Source organism: Salvelinus namaycush, chromosome 37, assembly GCF_016432855.1.
Source record: "Salvelinus namaycush isolate Seneca chromosome 37, SaNama_1.0, whole genome shotgun sequence".
Taxonomy (NCBI): Eukaryota; Metazoa; Chordata; class Actinopteri; order Salmoniformes; family Salmonidae; genus Salvelinus; species Salvelinus namaycush.
In genome coordinates, this window is record NC_052343.1 from 9,309,600 (window position 1) to 9,337,400 (window position 27,801).

The 27,801-nt window shown below is 41.8% G+C and overlaps 2 protein-coding genes across 2 annotated transcripts; both read left to right on the plus strand.

The window, feature by feature from the left end:
* Nucleotides 1–3,129: 3,129 nt before the first annotated feature.
* Nucleotides 3,130–4,379, plus strand: LOC120031593 (free fatty acid receptor 2-like). Its single transcript, XM_038977401.1, has 2 exons — nucleotides 3,130–4,141; nucleotides 4,372–4,379. The coding sequence occupies exons 1-2, from the start codon at nucleotides 3,130–3,132 to the stop codon at nucleotides 4,377–4,379; spliced, it is 1,020 nt and encodes a 339-aa protein (XP_038833329.1).
* A 12,381-nt stretch (nucleotides 4,380–16,760) lies between these two features.
* Nucleotides 16,761–18,707, plus strand: LOC120031355 (free fatty acid receptor 2-like). The gene has a single exon (XM_038977072.1). The coding sequence runs from the start codon at nucleotides 17,077–17,079 to the stop codon at nucleotides 18,124–18,126; it is 1,050 nt and encodes a 349-aa protein (XP_038833000.1). The 5' UTR covers nucleotides 16,761–17,076; the 3' UTR covers nucleotides 18,127–18,707.
* The last annotated feature ends 9,094 nt before the right edge of the window (nucleotides 18,708–27,801 follow it).

The following is a 27,801-nucleotide window of genomic DNA, read 5'->3' on the forward strand; positions in this document are numbered from 1 at the left end:
ATTTGGCTAATAACGGGGACATCCAGGAAATGAAACGGCCTTATAATTTTTGTTGTTGAGACATGGTTAGCTTGGTTCCATGGAAAATGGTGAACAAGCATGTTGCAGTAGATGTACCAAGAAATTAAGTGTTGAAACAGTTGCCTTTGAATGAACGTTGACCGACTTCTTTGTCCACATCATACCTCAAGTCTGATGCAAATACAGCCATTCAAGGCATGTATAGACAATTGTGTGGTTGCTTTGCTCTATAAATGGGAACTAACATCTTGCAAGTTGTAACCGCAACTCAAGTTTCTCATAAACAGTTTGTTTTTGGGTTATAGTAACTGTGTAGTTACTAGGGGTGACGCATTGTAATTGACAGTATCCATTAACTATTCAGTCCTTCATTTTGTCATACAGTTTGAGTCGACACATGAACTCCTTGCTCAAGCACCAAACAGAAAGTTCCTTTTATTCTACACTGAAGGATTTCCCACAAATTAGACTCAACTACCTCACATGTTCCGTTGGCATTGTACTCAACATTGTACTCAAATAGCACATAGTGTTAGCCATTTTGTTGTACAGGGATGTTTGAATTTTTATGCTGAAGAGTCAGAAAAGTCTGTAAAAACCTTGCAAAAACGACAGCGTAATAAACTCAATGGCATGAATTGTGAATTCACATGGTTTGTGTGAGTTCTTGTGTGAAAACAGTCAGATAGGCTATGTTGAAATGAACTAGAGGGGACAGTAAATCAGAGTTTGATATTTCCCAAATGTAATTAACATTCTCCACATGCCAAATGATCCATGTAAAAGGTTGGGTGAGAGGATTGTATTTTTTAGGTTATTAGTGTATTTAACAATAGATGGTATTCAGCTATTTATCCATAACCCTAATACTAACCCCAATTTGAAACCTTACTGTGACTACACACCTAACACATAATCCATAACCCGAGCCTCAGCTGCCAAGCCTCACATCCTAACTCTAACCCTAAACATGAACCGAACTGTAATCTGAGTAAGCTGTTGCATATCAACAGAGTTGCAGTTGAGTTTTTTTGATAGTTTGAGCATTTACAGAAAGATCATCTGTTGTGGACTATCCAAATAAAGTGTAACCCAAATGGAGAGTCCCTCACCCCCCCCCCCCTCACCCCCCCAAAAAAGGAACATGTAAATCTTCTTTCCTGTTTAGCACGAACTGAGGTACGTGACATCAAGTACGTTAAATAGAGACTTTACCATTAACAGCACAGTTTATTTGGAGCCAAGCTTACTCACCATTTGACCTTTTGACCAGGAGACGTGCCTGTGTGTGTGTGTTTGCTGACTGAGGTATGTACAGTGGAAGTCTTTTGATATCACGCTTCTTGTGCTATTATCAGGAGCTTTTATGTAAATGTTGGCAAAGTAGACAGACAATGCTTTTATATAACAAAATACCTGTAAGCCTTTTGAAATCTATTAGATCTAAGGTAAATATGGAATACTTACCCTGTAACTGGAATATAAATAAATACATTTCAGTAATGAGATGTTATAGGTATGTTCTGTGTTTGTACTGCACTCTGTCTAAATTGCCATGGATGCTGAGTTTTTTTTGTCCTTTGGGAATGAGTGTGTGATGTTCCAGTCTAATGGCTGCTATCCAAATGGGCGTCTGTCTCGCCAATCACCCTCCGTAAAATGTTGTCATTTGAGCAACATCTCTATTGCTGTACAGTAGTACCTCTGTAATGATGGGCTGTGTTTAAAGTGTTGGGTTCTGTCAAGGTGAGCATTGTTTAACTTGGGCCTTCCTCCAAGGGTGCGTTTTAGCACAAATTGATTACAAAAATAGTAAGTGTTGAATCAGTGTTGGGAAAGAAAATGAGAAGTAGATGACCGAAGTAGATGACCGTGTTGATGTTCATGTTAATCAGTATTGCCCAAGGTCGGTTAGAAAAATAGGATCCAGATCTCACAAGTAATTGTTTCCCTTGGTTACGTTCTTCCCCAAGTAATTGACATTGACATAATATTACCAAATTGACATGCACTTGTCATCAAATTGTTGAATTGGAGTGAGCAGGAAAGTATGGAAAACCAGAAAATCGATTTAGCTTCTTCTGAACTCGCATTCTGTTCACAATTTTAATATTGCCAGTGCAGAGGTCATCCTTGATAACACTGCTAGCCCCAAAATATGTGACTATCAACAGATACTTTGTGGAAGCGTGATTAGGAACCAAATAACCCCTTACTCTGTAGAAATTAAAGTCACTCTTCGAGTACCGTCCTCATGGCTTACCAGCCACTGAACACTTGTGTCATGATGGGAGTATTATGTTGTTAGTTTGCTCCACCATGAATAGAAGGAAGCTTAGGGGTTCATGCGTGCGCTGGGTATTAACACTGGGATTAGCCGAGAGGCATCTGGGATACTCAAGGCTGTGAAGCACAAACAGACCGCTCCCTTTATTGTTGTGATGGGTACCTCGTTTGCCACAATTAATGGCTTCACTCCAATGCACTGTGCCTACAGAGACAAGGTCTTGCTAGTTTGGAAAGGGGGCAGGGTTTGCTAACAAGTCACCTGCTTGAGGAACATAATGACATTGACGTTTGCTCTGTATACCTCCATTTGTTTTCTGTAGACAGTCCAACTATTTATTTTTTATTTAACCTTTATTTAACTAGGCAAGCCAGTTAAGAACAAATTCTTACTTACAATGACGGCCTACACCGGCCAAACCCGGGCGACGCTGAGCCAATTGTGCGCTGCCCTATGGGACTCCCAATCACGGCCGGTTGTGATACAGCCAGGGTGTCTGTAGTGACGCCTCAAGCACTGAGATGCAGTGCATTAGACCGCTGACTTGCCAGACAACCACAGACTCAAAGAAACTCTTGTTACACAGAATGACATGGCTATGTTAACCAATTGATTCACACCCATTGTATCCATCCTTGTGAATTAATTCAACCTTCGTGTGAACTTCTGTAAACAAACTAGTGACAGTGACTCAGTTTCTCTTGAATTGCTTCACACCCTTACTGACTAACTATGCATATCCTGAATTGACTCCAAATTGAGTACCTGCATTAGCTAACGCAAACATCAGCTCATTGTCTGTTTCCTTCCTCTTTTGCAGAATGCTGTCTGGGGATAGACACAGCCACAGCAGCCTGGTGCTGGTGGTCTACATCATCACCTTCCTGATTGGCCTCCCTGCCAATGTTGTGGCCTTCTACACCTTTGGAAAGAAGGTGAGGCAGAAAGCCATGCCCATCGACATCCTGCTCCTCAACCTGACCATCTCGGACCTCCTCTTCCTGCTCTTCCTGCCCTTCAAGATGAAAGAGGCGGCGGACAACAATAAATGGAACATGCCCGACTTCCTGTGTCCATTGACCAGCTTCGTCTTCTACACCACCATTTACAACAGCACCTTCTTTCTGACCGCCATCAGCATTGAACGCTACCTGGGGGTAGCCTATCCCATCAAGTACAAACTCATAAGACGGTCTTTGTACGCCACGGTGGCTAGCGTCGCCTTCTGGGCGATCTCCATGGCGCACGTCAGTATCGTCTACATCATTCAATATTTAGTCGATTCCAATGCCACCCAGAAAGGGAACATGTGTTACACGAATTTCACCCAGATGCAGCTGCAGGTCCTGATACCTGTCCGTCTGGAGCTCTTCCTGGTTCTATTCTGTGTACCTTTCTTTATCTGCTGCTTCTGCTACATCAACTTCATCCGAATCCTCTCCCAGCTGCCCAGCATCAACCCCAAGAAACGTCTGCGGGCCATCGGCCTGTCTCTGGGGACCCTGCTGGTGTTCATCGTCTGCTTTGCGCCCTACAACCTGTCACACTTAGTGGGCTTTGTTAACTGGGAGAGTCCCGATTGGCGGGTGGCCGCACTCTTGTCCAGTACCATCAACGCCAGCCTGGACCCCATCATCTTCTACTTCTCCTCGTCGGCCCTCAGGTGTACCTTCCACCTCTTCCTGAAGAACCTGTTGGAGAGTGTGCAGGGGTTGTGCTGCTGCAGTAAGGCTCTCTACTGCCCTGTGTTGTTCTGCACCAGAACTCAGAAGGACAGCACACCAAGCTCCAATGACAACATGTGCCAAACTCATTCCACAGAGGGCCAAGGTTCTGCAGGTTTTCGCTCCACCGGTGTACTTGATTGATGAATTAAGATCACTAATTAGTAAAGAACTCCCCTCACCCGGGTTGTCTAGGCCTTAAACAAAAACCTTTCAGACTCTAGCTCCTCCATGGAATGAGTTTGACACCCCTGTTATAGTGTGTATGCTTCACTTGCTACATGCTTGCTACATAAGTTAGCTAAATGCTAGCCTGTCCAATGTGTTAATTGTACTTAGGTGACTGAGGACTATGCTATCTGGCTTTATAAGTAGCCTATACATGAATCAGTTGTGGTCGTTGCCGTTTAAGATGAGGGAGGATGATTTTAGATTTTTTTATGAGCATGGCCTTATTTCTATTACAGCGTATTAGATGATTGTCATTCATATTCCATTCACCCAGCTCAATGTAACATCGATAGGTTTAGGTTATTACATGATACTGAAATTGTACCTATACCCATCATGAGGTTGCTACAACCTAGCCTATGAATGAAAGTTTACAACCTAGGTGCATAGGTTGAGCGAATTGTCACACATTCATTGCCACCTTGCACACTCTTGCCTGCATCTAGCTGACCAATGTAGGGTGTAATCATTGGTCCAAACAGTTGCAAATGAGTGTCTATTGGACAAATGCAGGTATATTTATCCCCTTTTCATTCCATTTGCTTCCGTTTAAGAAACATTTTTCAACAGAATCAGCAGAATGAGTACACCCCTGATTACACGCAAACAGTTCACTTTCATAGCAGCCATATAAAGAAAGCCTGACCACTTTGATCGGTGTACATATAATTCCTTCTCGCAACTATCTACGCTCTCTCCTCCTCTCACCTTTTCCCTTTGCTTGTGGACTTCAGTGCACAACACATCAGCTGTCTGTGACCAGGCGAAAAACCCTTTCCAAACCAAACCTTCATATCATGACTGCTAACCGCTACACACAGTCTACATCATTGTCAACATAGCTACTAGAACTAACGCGTTAGTAAACCCGCTACAATCATGCAGTACAGTGTACTGTCAGAAAGCAGTTTAACAGTTACAACGCGGGCCCCAGTGGCAATAGATTAATAAAACCAAAAGCTTACCTTGACTTGGAAGGATGTGTAGTATTTGTATGTGTGTATTTATGATCATTTGAAGGTTTTATATTATTTCTGTTCCCCTTTATTTTCTGACTTTTTTTTGTAGTGATGACATTAAAAACTCTTTTTGCATCATACTTCTGGATTTCAATTGATGCCCCCTCTGAAAATGTTTCACTAAATGGGATATGCAAACTTGCATAATACACTCTGATTGTCCCAATCCGTGTCTAATGTAGCTGTTGGTTTTTGTGATTTCGTAATACCACTGAAGGGTTCTTCCAGTCAGTCATCAAAACAATGTGAAACAGGAAGATGAGTATCAGGGGTATCATACATTTATTTATGGTAAGCTCCAAAGGTATTGGGACAGTGACACATTTTTGGTTGTTTTTAGTCCTGAATGAATCTTGAATAATGATGAGTGAGAAAGTTACAGATTCACTATTGTAATGGTGAGAAGTTAGCATGTCCTGGGGGTATGATATTTGTGCGACTCATCATTATTCATGATTCATTCAGGACTATCCATAATCCTGGTAACATCCACATTAATGTAGAAGTGTTTAGAAACATATTGTATTATTATTTACAATAAAAGTGACTCCAAAATGACACAATACATTATTTAACATTCATTTCCACTGGGCTAAACTAATATGAAACACAACCTAAACAAACAGCTAGTGCATCAAACTAGTTTGAATAGGCACAAGCTTGATGTAATCATAGCATGCTAGGAATATGGGACCAAATACTAAACTTTTGATTACTTTAATATACATATAAGTGAATTTGTCCTAATACTATATTTTTCTCTCTCACCCATCTACACACAAAATCCCATAATGACAAAGTGAAAAAATCTTTGGGGGAATGTTTGCCTTATTTATTAAAAATAAAATACAGAATATATTCTGTATAATTTGATTGCTTTTCTTACTTTCGTGACCAAGCTAGCCAAGCTAATATAAGGCTAAACTGTTATAGCATTGAAAGCTACACTCACAAAAGCTTGGATTTCTTTCGCTGTAAAATATATTTTCAAAATCTTACACCATAGGTGGATTAACAACAAGCTAAGCTGTGTTTTGGTATATTTCACTTGTGATTGCATGATTATAAATATTTTTAGGAATATTTTTGAATTTGGCGCCCTGCATTTCAGCGGTTGTTTAGGAAAGTGAACCCGTATTCGGTATCCGTAGATCAGAGAAGTTAAGAAATGCTTGTAATTATACTTCAGTATTCCATAGTAACATCTGCCAAAAATATCTAAAGACACTGAAGCAGCAAACTTTGTGGAAAATAATATTTGTGTCATTCTCAAAACTTTTGGCCACGGCTGTACATACAATTATTTCACTCCAAAAGGTTGACATTTAGCTTACTTTATAAGGAGGAGAAACGTTTTAATGTTTTAAATTGTCAATGTTTTTTTCATGATGCTAAAGTTTAGTTTAGGACCAAACCTGGGTTGAAACCAGTTGCGCTCATCTGTGTGCTTACTATCCATTATCTACAAATGACTTTTTAAATTGACCACTTTTCCTTTATTGGCAACCCGATTGGGTACTTTTCCTTTATTGGCAACCCGATTGGGTACTTTTCCTTTATTGGCAACCCGATTGGGTACTTTTCCTGTATTTGCAACCAGATCCGGTAAGAAAACCATTCACCTTCCATAATAATGATAGTGCATTTTTGTGTTTCCCTTTTTGTTAAGAAATGCCCCACCACCAATCATACTGACAAATATGATACACAAGTAGGATAACTAAATACATATTTTGACCACATTTGTCAGTGTGAGTGGGCATTATTCGTTTGCGGGATTTTCCACTGCGGTTAGCCTACAGAATGAAAGAATGACCTGTACCACCACAGTCAATGTTTAGTTAGTCATACAGGTGTCTGTATAATAGCTAGGGAGGAGCTGTTATAGGCTGCTTATAATAGACCGGAGTCACTTTTCTCCCTCATGCACTGTTTCCTCCCTCCTCTCTTTCTCTCTTAATCAAGAGGCCGGCACAGTCAAGGCCAGATAACAGTCTACATCTATTAACCAATAGAGCAGGCAGGCCGGTTCCTCAAAGCCCTTAGCTCGAAGACCGTCCAGCTTCTATCCAGGACAGTGTTACCACGGAAACCATGTTTGGAGAGCGCTGGCGATGGATAGCAGCGGTATCTATTTAATAATAATTTGCCGTTACCTGCACTGGATGTTTCGATTATGCTGTAAACAGCGTGGCTGGCTGTAGTCGATAGGAGGTCGGAGCTATAGAGGGAGGAATAAAGTAAAGAAGATCCAGACTCAATTGTCGCACCTGGCACGATATCCATGGTGGAATGAGGTAAGCTTTATTTCTTCTATTTATTTATATTTTGGCTACTTCAAAAAGTGTCTACAATAAATTCAAGTCAAGTTAGTTTTTTCATCATATACACATGGTATATTGTAAGCCTACATGGAAAACAGAGTGAATGAAATGCTTACTTGCAGGTTCACCTCTCGACAATGCAACATCAATAGAAAAAATAAGTAAGTGAACACAAAGAGCAGTAAAAATAAAAACTCAATTAAGTAAAAATAGAATAGTAATTTAGCAAAAATATAATACAGAAGGCACTCAAACTAATTGAAGTTGGATATTTTCAAGACTGGGAAATTGTGCAATAGATACGCAATGCCAATAATAAATAGACATTGTGCAGTAATATTAAATAGTATTCCAGTAGCAGTGTGTGTGTGTGTGTGTGTGTGTGTGTGTGTGTGTGTGTGTGTGTGTGTGTGTGTGTGTGTGTGTGTGTGTGTGTGTGTGTGTGTGTGTGTGTGTGTGTGTGTGTGTGCGTGTGTGTGTGCGTGTGTGTGTGTGTGTGTGTGTGTGTAGCCGTGGGAAGTAGCTTGGGGGAGAGGGTGCTGAGATTTTTAAAATATATTTTTTAATCTTTAAATTGTTTTATTCCGATTTTTTAGGGGGCACCCTCAGCACCCCTACTTCCCACAGCTATGTACAGTATCAGTCAAAAGTTTGGACACACTTACTCAGTCAAGGGTTTTTCTTTATTTTTACTATTTTCTACATTGTAGAATAATAGTGAAGACATCAAAACTATGAAATAACACACATGGAATCATGTAGTAAACAAAAAAGTGTTAAACAAATACAAAATATATTTTATATTTCAGATTCTTCAAAGTAGCGACCGTTTCCCTTGATGACAGCTTTGCATACTCTTGTCATTATCTCAACCAGCTTCATGAGGTAGTCACCTGGAATGCATTTCAATTAACAGGTGTGCCTTGTTAAAAGTTCATTTGTGGAATTTATTTCCTTCTTAATGCGTTGGAGCCAATCAGTTGTGTTGTGACAAGGTAGGGGTGGTATACAGAAGATAGCCCTATTTGGTAAGAGACCAAATCCATATTATGTCAAGAACAGCTCCAACAAGCAAAAAGAAATGGCAGTCCATCATTACTTAAAGACATGAAGGTCAGTCAATGCAGAACATTTCAAGAACTTTGAAAGTTGCTTCAAGTGCAGTCTCAAAAACCATCAAGCACTTTGATGAAACTGGCTCTCATGAGGATCGCCACAGGAAAGGAAGACCCAGAGTTACCTCTGCTGCAGTTCATTCGAGTTACCAGCCTCAGAAATTGCAACCCAAATAAAAGCTTCACAGAGTTCAAATAACAGACACATCTCAACATACATTTTTCAGAGGAGACTGCATGAATCAGGCCTTCATGGTCAAATTGCTGCAAAGAAGCCACTACTTAAAGACACCAATAAGAAGAAGAGACTTGATTGGTCCAAGAAACACGAGCAATAGACAGTAGACCAGTGGAAATCTGTACTTTGGTCTGATGAGTCCAAATTTGAGATTTTTGGTTCCAGCCGCCGTGTCTTTGTGAGACGCAGAGTAGGTGAATGGATGATCTCCACATGTGTGGTTCCTACAGTGAAGCATGGAGGAGAAGGTGTGATGTGTGGGGGTGCTTTGATGGTGACACTGTCAGTGGTTTATTTAGAATTCAAGGCACACTTAACCTGCATGGCTACCACATCATTCTGCAGTGATATGCCATCCCATCTGGTTTGTGCTTAGTGGGACTATCATTTGTTTTTCAACAGGACAATGACCCTAAACACACCTCCAGGCTGTGTAAGGGTTATTTTACCAATCACTCTACCTCAACCCAATTGAGATAGTTTGGGATGAGTTGGACCGCAGAGTGAAGGAAAAGCAGCCAACAAGTGCTCAGCATATGTGGGAACTCCTTCAAGACTGCTGGAAAAGCATTTCAGGTGACTACCTCATGAAGCTGGTTGAGAGAATGCCAAGTGTGCAAAGCTGTCATCAAGGCAAAGGGTGGCTACTTTGAAGAATCTCAAATATTAGATATATGTGACCCGATTCAGGAAACTAGGCGTATGTTGCAAGTCACGACATCACAGGAGAGCCTTTTGAACGTAAATGTTTATATTTTTTATCAAAATGCAGAAATGCCTTCTCGAACATGTGAACTTTCATGTGCCTTGATTTCAAACTTCTATGTCATCTGTAAATACGAATAAAATTGTTAAGTTACGAGCCTCGTTGGTTTAGCCACAGAAAAAGTCAGCAACCTTCCCGCTAGCCATGATTGACTGAGATAATGAGTGGGCTGGACATGCCAAGAGATGAGTTTGGATTGGTCTGTGGTGTTGCATCTTGTGTCTATGAAATGAGCTGCTTGTAATGCGTAGATAATCCTTTCTACTTCAGTTTTTTCGAATGATATTATGCTAGCCATGGAGAACTGAAAATATGTTGCTACTGCTCTCAATAACATTGCTGCCATGAATTTATCAGGCGCTATCGACTAAGGTCAGTGGGAAAAAGTTGTGATGGACTACTTTCTGGATGACGATCGTGCCATGCAATGCTGACTCTCTCTCACTCTGAAAATAACACATTTTGAAATCAGTGGAACACAACGGGCAAACAGGCTGTGCAAACTAAACGGAAACAACACAGGATGTCTGATTAAAGGGGTTGCAGTCTGCCGTGAAGCTTTCATCCATGTATACAGGTAAGAATCTAGCTACAGATTCAGATATTATACATTTCTAATTTTGTCAGAAAGTTGTTTTCATTGCAAGCTAAAGTGTACTGTTAGCTAGCCAGCTGGAGTTCGATGGCTGGCTAGCTAACTAACAATGAACCTAACATTATTTAGTAAACTTTAGCTTGCCATGACAATCGGTTTGTATTGCTAGTAATGTTACTTTATGGATTGGGAATATCGTTCATTTTTTAGCTAGCTAGCTAACGTTAACGTGACATGTCTAAACAAAAGAGCCCAAGTTAAAGCTTGCTGTTAGCTAGCTAATGTTAGCTGAGGTTAGGTGGCTGGCTTGCTAGCTAACATAAATTTATGTGTATGAAGTGTGTGTAATGTCAGTGATGTTTTCTCAGAATGCCATTTCGCATTTCTAGTTATAGCCTAATGTTAGCTAGCTAACATTGAACTTATTGGTTAACTTTAGCTAGCTATGACAATCGGTTTGTATTGCTAGTTAAAGCTTGTTTTTAGCTAGCCAGCTGATGTTGGATGGGTGGCAAGCTACAGTTTCTAACATTACCTGTATGAACTGTGTGTAGTGATGTTATCTCAGAATGCCACTTCGTATCTATTGTATAATAATGCAAAAATCAGCATTAATCAGTAGAACACGCCTGACTCTTATCCACCAGTCATACAGTCATCAAAAAGAGAGCTGGCCCAAGCAAGCAAAGGCAGCAGCGCAGTCATCAACTACATGCACCATTTCTTCACCAACTATGGAGTTGGGAAAACACATGTGGACCTGAATTGTGATAACTGCAGTGGCCAAAACAGGAACAAGTTTGTGCTCTGGTATTGTGCCTGGTGGACCATGCACAAGCTCCACCACAATCTGGACCTTAATTTCCTGATCACAGGCCACACCATGTTTGTCCCTGACTGGTGCTTCGGCCTCATCAAGCAGCACTCTAGAAAAACCAGAGTGAACACTTTGTCTGAGATTGCTGGTGTTGTGAAGGACAGCACTGTGACAGGGGTCAACATCCCACAGCTGGTTGGACTGGAGGATTTTTTAATTTGAACCTTTTTTTAACTAGGCAGGTCACTTAAGAACAAATTCTTATTTACAATGAAGGACTAGGAACAGTGGGTTATCTGCCTTGTTCAGGGGCAGGCCGATTTTTACCTTGTCAGCTCGAGGATTCGATCTAGCAACCTTTCGGTTACTGGCCCAACGCTCAAACCACTAGGCTACCTGCCGCTCCTAGGATGGTACGGTGCTGGTGGAAAGCTATGGCTGACAACAACACCCGACTCTGTACTTCAGACCGCTGCCAGCACTTCAGGTAAAAAATAATTTTCTTTGTATGAGGTTATTCTTATCTAAACTTGTGAGGTGAATTGATGTTGTGCAGGGTTGTAATGTCTTCTGATTTTTTGTTATTTCCTGTTTTACAGCTTCGATGCTCTGAAGCCTGGTGTTGTCACCAAGGAGCGCTCGGACTGTCTGGACCAGGATTCAGCTGCTGCGCAACGCTGACATCCTTCCTCCCATAGATGGTCTGCCTGTACAAGCAGCACCTGGACTGGACACAACTAGACAAACTATATTTTTGACAAGATCAGGGAGTTTTGCGACAAAGAGGCTATGGACATCACATGAACTGCACCAAAGTCAAGGGCAGGACAGAAACAAGCTCTCCGAATATAGATTCCCTTGTTCATGTGTGGTTCGGACGGACCAGTCATCAGCACTATCTGCAGTGCCTCTATTCACATGACTCTCTCCTAACACACGCCATATGTTGCTGCTACATAAAAAAAAAAGATTCTGCTGTTCAGCCACTTTACCCCTGATTGTATGCATATAACTACCTCGTCTATCACTGATATCGTTATTGATATTGTTCTTGTACATACTGTATATTTAATTTATATTGACACTATCTATTTATGATATTGCTACCATTTGGCTGTACTGTTTACACCTTCTGTATAGACCATCCACTTTTGTGACATACCACAACAATATCATGTGACCGTATCAAGTGTCCTCCACTTAAATATATGGCGCATGCATCTGTTTATGTACTGTACATGTGCACCTACTCAGGTTTCAACTCAGGTTGCATGTCCTATTATGTGATAAGTGCATGTGTAACATTATATAAAGTATGCTAATGTACTGGTGCGAAGGTATTTGGGCAGTAGTGTAACAGTACTTTAAAGTACTACTTAAGTAGTTTTTGTGTTATCTGTACATTACTTTACTATTTATATTTTTGGTAACTTTTTTATTTTATTTTTGGTAACTTATACGACTACAGTCGTATAGAAACAAATGTACTTTTTACTCCATACATTTTACTTGACACCCAAAAGTACTCGTTACATTTTGACAGGAAAATTGTCAAATGCAAACACTTATCAAGAGAACATCCCTGGTCATCCATACTGCCTTTGATCTGGCAGACTCACTAAACACAAATGCTTCGTTTGTAAATGATATCTGAGTGTGCCCCTGGCTATCCATCGATACATTTTTTTAAAATTGTGCCGTCTGGGATGCTTAATATAAGGAAGTTGAAATGGTTTATACTTTTACTTTTGATACTTAAGTACATTGTGCCCCTGGCTATCCGTCAATACATTATTCTTTTTTTTTTTAATACAATTGTGCCGTCTGGTTTAATATAAGGAATTTGAAATTATTTATACTTTTACTCAAGTATGACAATTTAGTACTTTTTCCACCACTGGATGTGGCTGGGGATTATAGAATTTCTTTCACATGACCCATCAATTTAGACAAGTGTGTCTGGGTAAGAGTCATCTAATATTTATAACATATTTTTATCTGGACCCTTTCTGTATCCCTGGAATTTTTCCTTATCGTAGGCTACTACCACTTTTAGTCCTTAGCACATGAGCTTATGTGAATCCTTAAAGAGATGGATGGGGCTAAGGCTTAAGAGGGTGTGAACAATGTTGAATGGGTGTAGACAAAGGAGAGCTCTCTAGTAGATACCGAAACATTCAAAGTCCCTTTTCTCAAAAGTGAGTTTACAAGTGTATCAACTTTCAAAGTAGAATTACTTTCCCATTGTTCCTCAAAAATGCTGTGTATGATAAACCATTTTGTAGCTCTACTTTTATCCAATGTAAAAAACAGAAATTCAAATGTTGCTACATAAATCAAATCAAAATCAAATCAAATTTTATTTGTCACATACACATGGTTAGCAGATGTTAATGCGAGTGTAGCGAAATGCTTGTGCTTCTAGTTCCGACAATGCAGTAATAACCAACGAGTAATCTAACCTAACAATTTCACAACAGCTACCTTATACACACAAGAGTAAAGGGATGCAGAATATGTACAAAAAGTACATATATACATATATGTACATATATGAATGAGTGATGGTACAGAACGGCATAGGCAAGATGCAGTAGATGGTATCGAGTACAGTATATACATATGAGATGAGTAATGAAGGGTATGTAAACATTATATTAAGTGGCATTGTTTAAAGTGGCTAGTGATACATGTATTACATAAAGATGGCAAGATGCAGTAGGTGGTATAGAGTACAGTATATACATATGAGATGCGTAATGTAGGAAATGTAAACATTATATTAAGTGGCATTGTTTAAAGTGGCTAGTGATCTTTTTTTTTTTTACATGTATGGCACCAGCCACTCAATGTTAGTGGTGGCTGTTTAACAGTCTGATGGCCTTGAGATAGAAGCTGTTTTTCAGTCTCTCGGTCCCTGCTTTGATGCACCTGTACTGACCTCGCCTTCTGGATGATAGCGGGGTGAACAGGCAGTGGCTCGGGTGGTTGTTGCCCTTGATGATCTTTATGACCTTCCTGTGACATCGGGTGGTGTAGGTGTCCTGGAGGGCAGGTAGTTTGCCCCCGGTGATGCGTTGTGCAGACCTCACTACCCTCTGGAGAGCCTTAAGGTTGCTTACGGCCTTACGGCAGTTGCTGTACCAGGCGGTGATACAGCCCGACAGGATGCTCTCGATTGTGCATCTGTAAAAGTGTGTGAGTGCTTTTGGTGACAAGCCGAATTTCTTCAGCCTCCTGAGGTTGAAGAGGCGCTGCTGCGCCTTCTTCACCACACTGTCTGTGTGGGTGGACCAATTCAGGTTGTCCGTGATGTGTACGCCGAGGAACTTAAAACTTTCTACCCTCTCCACTACTGTCCCGTCGATGTGGATAGGGGGGTGCTCCCTCTGCTGTTTCCTGAAGTCCACGATCATCTCCTTTGTTTTGTTGACGTTGAGTGTGAGGTTATTTTCCTGACACCACACTCCGAGGGCCCTCACCTCCTCCCTGTAGGCCGTCTCGTTGTTGTTGGTAATCAAGCCTACCACTGTAGTGTCGTCTGCAAACTTGATGATTGAGCTGGAGGCGTGCATGGCCACGCAGTCGTGGGTGAACAGGGAGTACAGGAGAGGGCTCACAGTACCCAGTGTCACAGGGCGGGGTTGAGACCCAGGGTCTCGAGCTTGATGACGAATTTGGAGGGTACTATGGTGTTAAATGCTGAGCTGTAGTCGATGAACAGCATTCTCACATAGGTATTCCTCTTGTCCAGATGGGTTAGGGCAGTGTGCAGTGTGGTTGCGATTGCGTCGTCTGTGGACCTATTGGGGCGGTAAGCAAATTGGAGTGGGTCTAGGGTGTCAGGTAGGGTGGAGGTGATATGGTCCTTGACTAGTCTCTCAAAGCACTTCATGATGACTGAAGTGAGTGCTACGGGGCGGAAGTCGTTTAGCTCAGTTACCTCAGTTACCTTTCTTGGGAACAGGAACAATGGTGGCCCTCTTGAAGCATGTGGGAACAGCAGACTGGGATAAGGATTGATTGAATATGTCCGTGAACACACCAGCCAGCTGGTCTGCGCATGCTCTGAGGACGCGGCTGGCGATGCCGTCTGGGCCTGCAGCCTTGCGAGGGTTAACACGTTTAAATGTTTTACTCACGTCGGGCTGCAGTGAAGGAGAGTCCGCAGGTTTTGGTAGCGGGCCGTGTCAGTGGCACTGTATTGTCCTCAAAGCAAGCAAAGAAGTTGTTTAGTCTTTCTGGGAGCAAGACATCCTGGTCCGCGACGGGGCAGAAGACCGAATCGAGGTGGTGAGTCACGTATTTTGATTTGTTTAACACTTTTTTGGTTACTATGTGATTCCATATGTGTTATTTCATAGTGTTGATGTCTTCACTATTAATCTACAATGTAGAAATAGTGAAAATAAAGAAAAACCCTTGAATGGTACTGTATGTGTGTGAGTTTGAGCTTATGTGTAAGCATGTGCGAGTGTGTAAGCATGTGTGCGTGTGTAAGTATGTGCGAGTGTGTAAGCATGTGTGAGTGTGTAAGCATGTGCGAGTGTGTAAGCATGTGTGTGTATGGTGCAGAGAGTCAGTGCAAGAGACTGTTGGTGTTCTAGCGGTTAGTCCCAGTCCCAGTCACAGTGGAACAGAATACTGTAGCTATCTATGGTAGAAAAAGTACAAAACAATGTGAAGAGTTGGTATAGAGGTCAGTGAGTTGTTTGATTTGCTGGCAATCCTCCACTGTCATCATATCTGCCAGTAAAAGTGTGAGTGAGGAATTTCCCATACGCACAGTTTATTAGCTAGTCATTGGTCAATACAAGGAAGTAATGTTGGTTTAAATGTCTCCTACGCTCAGCCTTACCTACATGCCTTATTATACTGTCCTTTATTTGATGCTGGAAGTACATGGAGGGTAAGATCAAATAATAATCTATTTTAGTATTTGTTTTTCTTAGCTCAGTTCAGTGCAGACACGCTATGATAACTCTCTTGAATGCTTGACCTGAGTAGCGACAGCCTCACGGCACAAGGCTGGTGAACAAGACTATAGTAAGGGCTACTTGGTCCCTGGTTGTGGTAGAATGAGTTATAGCTTTTTCTTAATTGTGAGTGTTGTGTTTATGACTTCCCTTTGATGATGTCAGAGATTGTTTAATCCATTGTTGACCTATTGGAGATGTTTAAGAACAGGAAATTAAAACACTGTTGTGCTAACTAGGATAAAGAATGGTAGCAGCTAAGACCACGCGTCCCCCGTTTGTGGACGTCAGCGCCAATATATTTACAAGCTGTTCTGTGTTTGTGTGTACAAGAAGAACAGGTGTCCATCTAATGATAAGACAGTACTAGAACGAGGACACAGGGAGCAATAACGTTGTGTTTGAGACTGTTTGTATACAGAACCATGTGCCAGACACACACATCCTGAGTGGTATACAGTCAGTTCCCAACAGATACTGACCATATTGCCTCTCCGAGTGTTTGGTTTTACTGTAGTTATTTTGCATGAAATTCACATTAATCTGAACTCTACTTTATCTGCTAGTATTTTATTGTGATTATTGCGCACACGGATGTTGTTTCAATTACACCCTCCACTTGGCATACTTAAATGGGGTGAGTAGTGAGTAACAAAAGGCCGTAAGAAACCATAATGTGGCATGTTGTAATCTCTTTCTGTCCTCTCTTGCCATCAGAGTCTTGGAGCCCTTGAAGAGACGATGAGTTGGTTTATTGTCAGAGACAGGAAAACCACGCTGTCTAACCGGGTTTGTTCCAGGCCGTTGACCCAATAAGCAGCCTTCGCCTCTGAAGCCTCAGACTGTCTGACAGATCAAGCCCCTCGCGCTGCAACGTTTTCATCCCCCCAGACTGCACTGAGATGATGTGACAGATCTTGCTCCCTGTGCCTTCCAGTGACTCTACCCACCGCTGAGGCCACCATGCAGGAGTGCCATACTGCGTTGTGTCTGCCTGTCTACCTTGTCACCTTTTTGACGGGCCTCCCAGCCAACGCTGTGGCCTTCTACACCTTCAGCAAGAAGGTAAGGCAAAAACCTACGCCCATCGACATCCTGCTCCTCAACCTGACCATCTCGGACCTCCTCTTCCTGCTCTTCCTGCCCTTCAAGATGCAGGAAGTTACGAACAATATGACCTGGAGTCTACCCTACATCCTCTGTCCTTTATCTGGCTTCTTCTTCTACATGACCATCTACGTCAGCACCTTATTCCTGACAGCGGTCAGTGTGGAGCGCTACCTGTGCGTGGCCTTCCCCATCCAACACTCGCTGAAGCGCCGGCCCCTGTATGCCGTGGTGGCCAGTGTATTTATCTGGGTCTTCTCCGTCCTCCAGCTGAGCATCGTCGTCATCATGCCCTACTACAACCCACCGCAAGACTCCCTCAGTTCCACAACCAACTCTTCCAACAGCTACGAATTCTCCAACGTCTCCAATGCGCCTCTTAGTGACGGCAACAACATTGTGTCTTCCAGGAATGTGTGCTATGAGGACTTCAGCGAGAAGCAACTGGCGATCCTCATGCCTGTGCGTCTGGAGCTCTGCCTGGTTCTATTCTGTGTACCTTTCCTCATCTGCAGCTTCTGCTACATCAACTTCATCCGCATACTCTCCGGCCTGCCCCACATCGGGCGTCGCAGACGCCTCCGTGCTATCGGCCTGGCTCTGGGGACACTGCTGGTGTTTGCCTTCTGCTTCGGCCCCTACAACGTCTCCCACATTGTGGGCTTTATAACCAGGAAGAACCCTGACTGGAGGGACATGGCCTTGCTCTGCAGCACCTTCAACGCCTGCCTGGACCCCTTCATCTTCTACTTCTCCTCCTCGGCCGTCAGAGGAACCATAGGGAGTATGCTGCAGGGGGCCAGAATCAAGCTGGCCAAGTGTCACATCCACTGGTCCCCTCGGAAGGGAACGAGCGAGCCTCAGAAAGATAAGGGACCTAAACAAGTAGAGATGAATGCTATCTGAAGCGAATTGAATAAGGCCTGTATTAACTGAAACGAGGTGTTGTGCTCCTCATGCCTAGTGGCAGGATATGAGTGCTCTGATGTTTATGTTTCCACATTTTACTGTATCTGCGTCTCTGTTTGATCATTGGCGGGCAAACTTCCTACCTAGATTAGAGATAGGATATGGTAGACACGGAGCCTGCCTTCCTCCTGAGAGACACAAAACAAGGGCTCACAATAGGGAGTTACTGCCTTGCTGCAGTTAGCTGGAATCAAGTGCAGTCATTGCCAATTATGTATTATAAGTACACACCTACTGTGACAGTGCGTGAAATAAGTTTGAGAATACATTTGTTGTATTGGATTGCCTGACAAGATTGGCAAACAGAACAGAAAATGATCATTGATTATAATTGTATTTCACAAGGTTGAAGCCCATTTACACAACTAGGAGCAGTTATGGTGATGTCAACTGTAGAGAACAACAGCTCTAACATCTGAGAGACACATCAGAACAACATCTCAGCACTGAGAGATAAGCACCTCAAACAAATATCACAGTAGTATCGCATATGGTTGAAAAGGAATGACGAATCAGAGTTGGTGTGTGTGTGTGTGGGGGGGGAGGGGTTGGGGGGGTGGGGGGGAGTGCATGTGCGAATGTGTTTTTGTGCATGCATGAGCACACATGCGTAAGTGAGGGATTTTGTGTGTACTTGTGATTCATTGTGTCCATAGATTTCTATTATTGGCTTTGTGAAATGAATGTGGACTCACTGTCCCATTTTGTATACACCTCTGACACGTGGGACCTTCATTATTTGATTGTGGGACCTTCATTGTTTGATTGTGGGGCCTTCGTTGTTTGACTGTGGGGCCTTCGTTGTTTGACTGTGGGGCCTTCGTTGTTTGATTGTGAGACCAAATAAAGACATTGATGTTGAAATAAAAGCAGGTTAATTTTGTGAATTACAGGAACAATAATACGATAATAGTTGACCAGCATTGAATGGTTACACAATTACAGGCAAAAAGGTTGGCAATGGCATACTTGAACATAATCCGGTTGCTGTGGAACCCTGGTTCTTGCTACTGTTTTGGAGTCATAACATGTTTAACATGATGACCATCCCTTCAGACATACTTCCCAATACAGTGTAACTCATGATAATTGATGAGCATCTCAAATATTTACACAGAGACTATAGTCTCTGATAAGGTATCATGGGTGGTGCATGTATACTATACAGCAAGCTGCTGTACAGTACCTGTAACACGTGCAAGGAAAGCCCACACCACCAACATAAACCCATAGATTCAATACTTTTACACCAGGAAGTGCCTTGACTTTATTTATTCCGGTTATTCAGGGCTTATGCTCCAACAGAGGTTGAGTTGATTGTTGCATACCGTCCATGAGACATTCATTTTGACACTAGAGTACATTATGACTAATAAAAGCATTCAGCAACACAGTAGCACTTGACACGATTGCAAAATGGCAGAGGAAGGATTCCGTTCAACACGCGACAAAGACCTAAAGTTTCACATAGCATCAGTTTTGCATTATGATTTGGGGATGTTACAGAATGTGTGAGCTGGGTAGAATATACATAATGGAGGACAAGTGAGAGAGAGTAGAGCTAGTTTTTAAAACAGTGCTGTGGCATGTGCTTATAGACAAAACTACTGGTCCCCCAAAAAAGTCCCTCAGTTAAAACCCAGCATACTCTTTGTCATAAAAAGTGTGCCATCTGATCAGGAAATGTATCATGCAGTAAAGATCTGTACAGAAGCTGTTGTGGGTAGCCTATAATTCACAGAAAATCAGATGCTCTTGGTGTGTTCAGATCCTTTGTTTTCTTTCTCACAAATGTCCTTTGTTTTCTCCCATTATTTGCTGAAATACATTAATTTGGACAAATATGGATTGTGTCAGTGTTGACTTTTTCTCACAACTTTGGACAGCTAAAGAGATAGAGCTGTAAAACAGAATGTGTGTATGCATGCTTGTGTGTGTGTACTTACAGTACATAGGACACATGAGGTCTTTTTTTTTCACACAAATTTGTCAGTGCTGTGGAGAAAAAGACGATATCCAAAACAACCCAATTGACTGATGCTCAAGACATGGACCATACAATGATTTACATGACTCCATTTCCCATGATCCTTGTGAGATCTTGTGAGTGTAACCATACAGTACTTACTTGCAATGGAAAACACCACAGTCACTCCACAGAGGACACAGATCTTAAGGATATTCAAGCATCCAATCACCTCATTGGGGGCTGCGTCTGTGAGCGTAGACAAAAAGGCAATGCAAACATAACTGTTAAGTTATACAGTCATGGACCTCACACAATGATGACAGATCTGAGGGTGAATTCAATTTACAGTCGTTGAAGGCCCATGACTGACTGAATCATGTGTAGTGGAAGCACAGATGTATAAAAACATTTGAGCCATGTGAGAAATAGCCTAGTGAAATATACAGCCGCTCAGTAGCGTTAACTAAAGCTCACCCCAGGAGAAGGAGGCAGACAGGGGTGAGTCCAGAGCAGGGTGATCTTGTACACTACAGGTGTAGGAGATCCCAGCCTCCACAGACCCCCGCGGGGGGAGGGACAGCACACTGATTACATACACTTCCTTTCTGGAGCTGTCCGTCACCTGTAAACACTCTCCCATCCAATTAGGAGTTGAGATCTTTGGAATCGGGCTGTGTGATTGGTTGATGTGAGGGTAGGCAGGGTGAAGGGTGCAGTTGCTGCCAACAAAGTGGTGGGGGCTATCGTCTCCACTCTGGTGTGTCCAGGTTAGGGTGAGGTGGTGTGGGTGGAACCCACTAGTGACGCAGAGGAGAACCCACTGGTCCGTCTGGGGGTCCGAGGGGACCTGGAGGAGTAGTTGGGGCACAGAGGGGGGTGCTAGTAGGGGTAGGAGGAGACACGGGAAGGGGGTGATTCAATACCATCTATCTCATGACATTTACATTTTAGTCATTTAGCAGACACTCTTATCCAGAGCGATTTACAGGAGCAATTAGGAATAAGTGCTTTGCTCAAGGGCACAGCGTCAGATTTTTAGTCGGCTCAGGGATTCAAAGCAGCAACCTTTCGGTTACTGGCCCAATGCTCTTAACCACTAGGCTACCAGCCGCTCGTTAGAAATATGTCAGATTGTTGACATTTAACCATTTTTATACTGCATGTCATATTTCACTATTTCAACATATTCTATTCAGACCATGTTGGTAATACAGTTGTGGCAAAACAACACACTCATGGTTCTGTAAATGGTGCAGGACTTTGCAACGTGCACCCCACTGGAGAAATGCTGAGAGGAACCTTCTCTTTCGCATGAGGGGTTTGCACATAATCATTTCATGATCCCTCTTTGCCTTGTTCTGTGGTGAGTTTCAATTCCCTGCAAAGATCAATAGAATCCACAATGCATTGTGCCATGGTGATTATATCTGGATCTGTCACGAAACCACTCAGGCAAAAAGATGAACTGAAAGGAAATTTCCATGTGACTAGAATTTTTAGAGATTTGAGCTTGGTTAGGCCTCTTTATGGTGATGCATAGCTCACTGGTTTACATTTAATAACCTCCCTGCTAACCGTTAGAGTTCAAACAAATTCTCAAAGGATACAAATGAGAGACAATTACAACAATGACAACAACAACAACAACAAAGACAGAACACTCTAATGCATTACAATAAGACATTCCAAGAATAAAGGCGGATGTATTCATTTCTTATTAGAGCTAGTTCTTAGCCTGGACCCATATAAAAAAAAAGAAGCTTAATCCTATGGTCATTATCATGCCAAGCAATGGCCATATGAGTTGTCAAGATAGCACAAACAGATTTGGGACCAGGCTAATTTACTTCTGTCTTACCCAGGACAATGAGCTTTGTGCCGCCTCCTCGCTCTGGATCTCTGTATAGGACGTTGACCTCGCAGTAATAGACACCGGCATCCTCCACGGACACCTCGGTTATCACCAGGGACGTCTGCCCAGCTGAATCTGGGATGGGGATCTTTTCGGCCCCCTCTATCTTGAACCAGTCCACCCCGTAGGACGTGGCCTCGAAACGGCAGGACAGGTTGGCACTCTGACCCCGCATTACAGTGAGAGAAGGGGGCCACTGCCTCACCTTTAACCCCTCTGCTGTTACCATCCTTAACGGGGCTGAGTGAGGACACAGTCAGTGAATGCTTCTTCATCAAGGTAAAACAGAATATTTCATTTTGACAAAGAAAAACAGCAAGACCTTCAGTTCAAAGGCATTTGCCCCAAAGCTTGCCCACGATGTTGAGGTGTATTTGGAGATGATCACAGTATTTTATTAAAGTCAAAATGAGTGAGTTGGAGTCACTTTCTCCCTGACTCCCTCCTCTTATATTGACAGACAAACAACTCATGACTCTATACACTTCTGAAAGTAATTAGATCATTAGTGTTGTCAACAGGAGTCTTGATATTGCAAGACTTGAAGCCAAAACAGAAAGGCAGAATTCATGCAATTAGATAAATGTATATGTACTGTAATATGCTTAGGGATATTGTATAATACATATTAATTATGACACTGAATATGCTGAAAAATCATGAACATAGAAAAAAAGATATTTGTTTGTGAGAATATTGGATGCCTAGTAGGATTGGAAGACACTAACCTGGTATTGGGTCTGCTATCAACAGAAGCACACACAGGTCCAGGATATTTCTCATGCTTTTGTTTCTCCTTCCAAACTCCAGTGGTGAAAGGACTGTTCGAACAGTCACTTTGAATGTCAAGCTTCCCACCAAAGACAATGAGATGTCAGCTTATTTTTTTGCTTCATTATGTTCCAATGTTCATTAATAGGCCATGCTCCAAAACAAGACAAATCTCAGCGCCTGTTACGTCAAAGACGACACGAGCCTATGTCTTAGCAGACAAATAGGCCTCGCTCTTGGTGTCTGCACAAACCGCAATGCAACAGTAAGCAAAATGCAGTCTACAGAAACAAACAAAGCAAAACCATCAGTCTATTTCACAATGATAATGTGCTCATTGGACAGAATGTCAGCTAGCTAATTACTTAACACCAAAGTGGTTAATGTGTGAAGAATAAAATGTCAAGATTTGAGATTCTCTCTCATTTCAAACCATCATTAAAGCTGAAATTAGTTTCAAGTACAAAAAGTGTTGTTTATTTTTATTATGAACGTTTTTGTAGGAGAATATATAGAAGAGCAGTTTTTGTATGGTTTACACATGTTCTGATGAATAAGAGAATAGTGCAGTATGTCATACTACATGTATAGGATACTTTAGAAAATGAGGAGTGCGACTCATCGTCATCAGTCTCATGTTTAGGTAAAGCATTTAAAAATGACGTTCCGAGTTTACTTTGTGTTTACTTTAGTTGACTCCAGTGTCCACCTAGTTTTACCACAGCTTTGACCTCACCCTAAAGCTGACCCCCAAACCTGTACCACTCACAGCCAGAAGCAGAACAACAACTTGACAAAAATGGAAACAAACAGCCTCTTATAGCCCTTTCACTGGATTAAATATGTTCCCCATCCCATAAACAAGAGAAGTGGGGACTGATCTACTCTGTGCACCTCAACAGAAACATTTGCATAACATTTGGCAACTGTTTCTGACATGTATTGGTAAACTGCAGTTTCCTTCCATCTCTCAGTGATCTTTACTCTCTTTGAAAGTGTGTAAATAATTTACAGAATTCTAATGGAACTATAAGGTCATATTGATTATGTATTACTAGATGTTGGATGTTCAGCTGACTGTTTTCCTCTGTATTGAAATATCATCATGATTTACTCCTATTCAAAAAGCCAATGTACACCTTTGTAGTGGCATCAAGCAAAGGTGAAAAGTTTGACTCTGTTGCTGGAACCAAACTCAGGAAACTCAGCTCACCTAACCTCGCTTTCCAACCACAGGGGCTGAGAACGCAGCAACATATCACATTAAACAACGACAACAATCAACCACTCACACAGAGTTCTGTTAAAAACAACATGATTTTTATTGATTTTTCTCCCTCTGATATATTTTATTTTTTTAACTTCACTTCTATAGATTTGGGGGAAAAATTGTCCACACACTTAGAAATGACAAAAACAGAGACAGAACAGAGATCAAATGAATCAAAAGAGTCATCATAATCATCATCGCTTCACTGCACAGAAATATGTCAAGATGGAAGACGATGCTGCTTGTGTTTCTTTGTTTTGTTCAGTATGTTATATCGATGCAACCTTGCAAAGTCAACACAGACAGAAATAATAATGTTGAGGTCTAGGGGTAGATTGAAACCAACATGCCTGCCATGTGAAGGTCAGATAATCCACACACACACACATGGACACACACACTCACAAATCAATAACACAGATTTACCAGGGTGGGAACCTGGCATACAGAGAGGTGGCAAGGCAGCAGGCAGCGGGATTGGCATAGGGGGGGGGGTGGGTACAGGTGGCAGGTTTTCTCCACAGAGAGGGAAAGGAGATGGAGGAGGGAGGAGGAAGTGGGCCAGAGGGGCAACGAGAGAGAGAGATGGGCATGACATCTCCATAAGATGTCCGCAAACACTAACCAAGCATTCTAGAGTAGACTCATCCACTGGATTGCTAAGCCAACCTAATATTTGTTATTAGTTCTCGCACTGATAAAAATTACATTTGTCTTTGTTAATTGTTATTACCTGATTGTCATAGTTTTTCAGAAGTTTCAAAATTGTTCTGGTGAAACAACAGTGTCATGACAACCCAATCTTATATTGTGTCATAAATTCAAATCTATACATCTCACATTAATAGGACAGTTTCAGACAGTTTGCGACTTAATCACACCGTACAGGTTCTCTCCCATTTTATCCTATGAACACAAGCCAGAACATCACTTGATGATGTCATTCGACAAGAAAAAAATATAGTTCCATTGTCAGTTTTCGCCATGGCAACCAATATTTACCCAGTTGATTGACAGGCCAAATGGCAGGTTTCTGCTGGTGACTCACAAAGGCCAAGTAAAGGGGCTCTCAGTGTTGGAGATGTTAGGCCGGCTTCTAATGACTAAGGAGGCTGGCTGGTGGGCGCCTCCATTGTTGCCTAGTAGTGTGCAGACTCTCTTGTTGTTCCAGCTGTGGATGGACCAACACTGTTACACTGTTAATTAGCCACTAGCTACATTCTTAGAAAGGAGAGGGTGATTGACAAGCAACCATCTGTAGTCCCTGCCTGTTTGTGTGGATGGAGGTGGGAGTGAGTGACTGCTGCTCTTGCCTCTGTGGCTCGCAAGTATTACTTTAACCCACTATCCACACAAACAAATACTGTCAATGTTTTACATGGATAATAATATATCCTAATTAGAATTCAGAATAGAAACGATAAACTAACAAAAATATCCACCTCTCTACATAAATGTATCTGTCTTTTTTTGTATACATTCTGTCCTTGTGTATCTATCAATTCAACTACTACCAACTTACTATACCTAGCTAGCCACCTCATTCAACTTCCAAGTTGATCCTCCAGTGAGTCAAGGCAAATATCACTTCCTCTGCTTGGCAACATGTAGTCAGCATGTTCATACAATAATGACCTATTTTCATCATGTAGCTAACCTCAGCCCAGCATGTTGTGTGTATCGATGCACTCATTAGTACAGCTAATGGAAATCTACTGGAGCTTAAACACACTCGCAATGTTGACTCTGCTCATAAGAATGGAACAGGCCTTTAGATTAGCTGGTGAACAATAGCTCATTAGGATAACACATTGTTATCTAGCTAGTGGGCTATGGTGTGAAGGACAAAAGCTGGAGAGACCTGGCTGATACTACGGAAATCATTTATATATCAATGAGTCTGTCCCTCAATAAGACACATCTTCTTATGTATAACTGATACACAGTACCGGTACTGAAAATCTGACATAATTCTGATAATTTATCATGTTAGTTGAATATTGACCAAATACTATCATGGCTACGGTTCTATTCCTCTTTATCTCATCTCGTTCTATTGTACATCCTATCGTTCTAGACTCTACTCCTATTAAAGAGTCGGCTGTGTTTGTCAGACATAAGCCTCTAGATACACAGTATCGATAGGTACTGACATTTCCAAAATTAACATTTGGTATCAATCATTTAATTGAGTACAATAATAAAATATAATGTACTATAAGATGCCATTATACAGACAATTGTTAGACATCTTATTATCAGAAAGAACAAAATGAACAAAATGCGCCTTGACGAGCTACTCTTTCAACTGACATGAAAATAAAACTAATGACTCATTCTTCATTGTATGTTCTCTAAACAAATAGTTACCTTAGTTGACAATATAGCTCGGCCAAAATGTTTCGGAGATGGGGAGAAAATCAATGCGCAATTAGGGGTGTCTTGTATCAAGGCATGATAAATTATGCTCTCTATTCTCTAAGGCCTTAATATAGACACTTGACAATTCAGTCTTTGGGCCCTGGTAGTGAGCCTGGGGAGAAATTGCTCAATTTCAAGCGATCCAGTCCAATGTATCGATTAACCATTGCATTTGGAACTGAAAGTCTGTAAAGGAACTGTTTAATGTGGCGAGACTGGAATATAGTGCTTATAGTGATACAGGATCTAACACAGATACACAACTTAAAAAACGAGTACATTCAAACGGAGACTGGGTGTATAGTTATCTAGCTTCTACTGCTCGTCTCCCGCTGTATTTTCATATACAACTAGACTTGTCATTCATAAATAAAAAATACACCACCCAAATATGGTTCTAATTGTCTTCAAAACATTTAAATAATCTCATATATAAAGGAAGCAAGTTAGTTTATATTGTGTACATCAACATAAGCCAAAAAGTGCTGCTTAGCAATGCTCGAGTGGCGCCCGTAGAATTAGCATCGCCCCCATTTGTTGGGAGTGATGAACTACATGTAATGACACCACTTACGTCCATTAGAATCATACAGCATGTCTCTGTGCTGTAATTACAGGTCAAGCTATATGACACCACACCATATCAATAAAGTGTAAACGCTCATCGATAGGCTAGCAGATAGATTCATGAAATGCTGCCTGTACACAGACAGTGATTGTGATCATTGCAGTGCTAATGCTATTAATATTACATGGTGTAATCATAGACAACGCTGTGGTATGTCTTCCTTCAGGAGGAACGACGCAGTGGCCATTTTAGGAATTTTATCTGAGCTGCTATCCTATCAAGTGTCTGCCTTGTCTTTTCTCGTTCTCCCCCATGGAGAGTTTACTGTCTGGTCAGAGTCATCCCATCTCCCTCTGCCTCAGACCTTTGTCTGTACCAGTCTGGGCTTCTTCCCACTGTGTGTGGAGGTCCTCTCACACCCATCGAGGAAGTGTATTCGCTGCATCCTTCCTTTTCCCATTTCCAGTCCTCTGATTAACTTTCCCATTGATGAAGAACTCATGGAGACCCTCAAACTCATTTGGGGTTATTACAAATGCCCACCATACATATCGCCCTCCATTGCATGAATTTAAAAGCATATCCCCCAGCCTTTCCCCCAGCCTTTACACAAGATACAGCTTTTGGTTTTTCAAAATCTCCCCAAAACGAACATTTACATGCTTTTTTTTCAAACCCACATTGAGAAACATGACAGTATG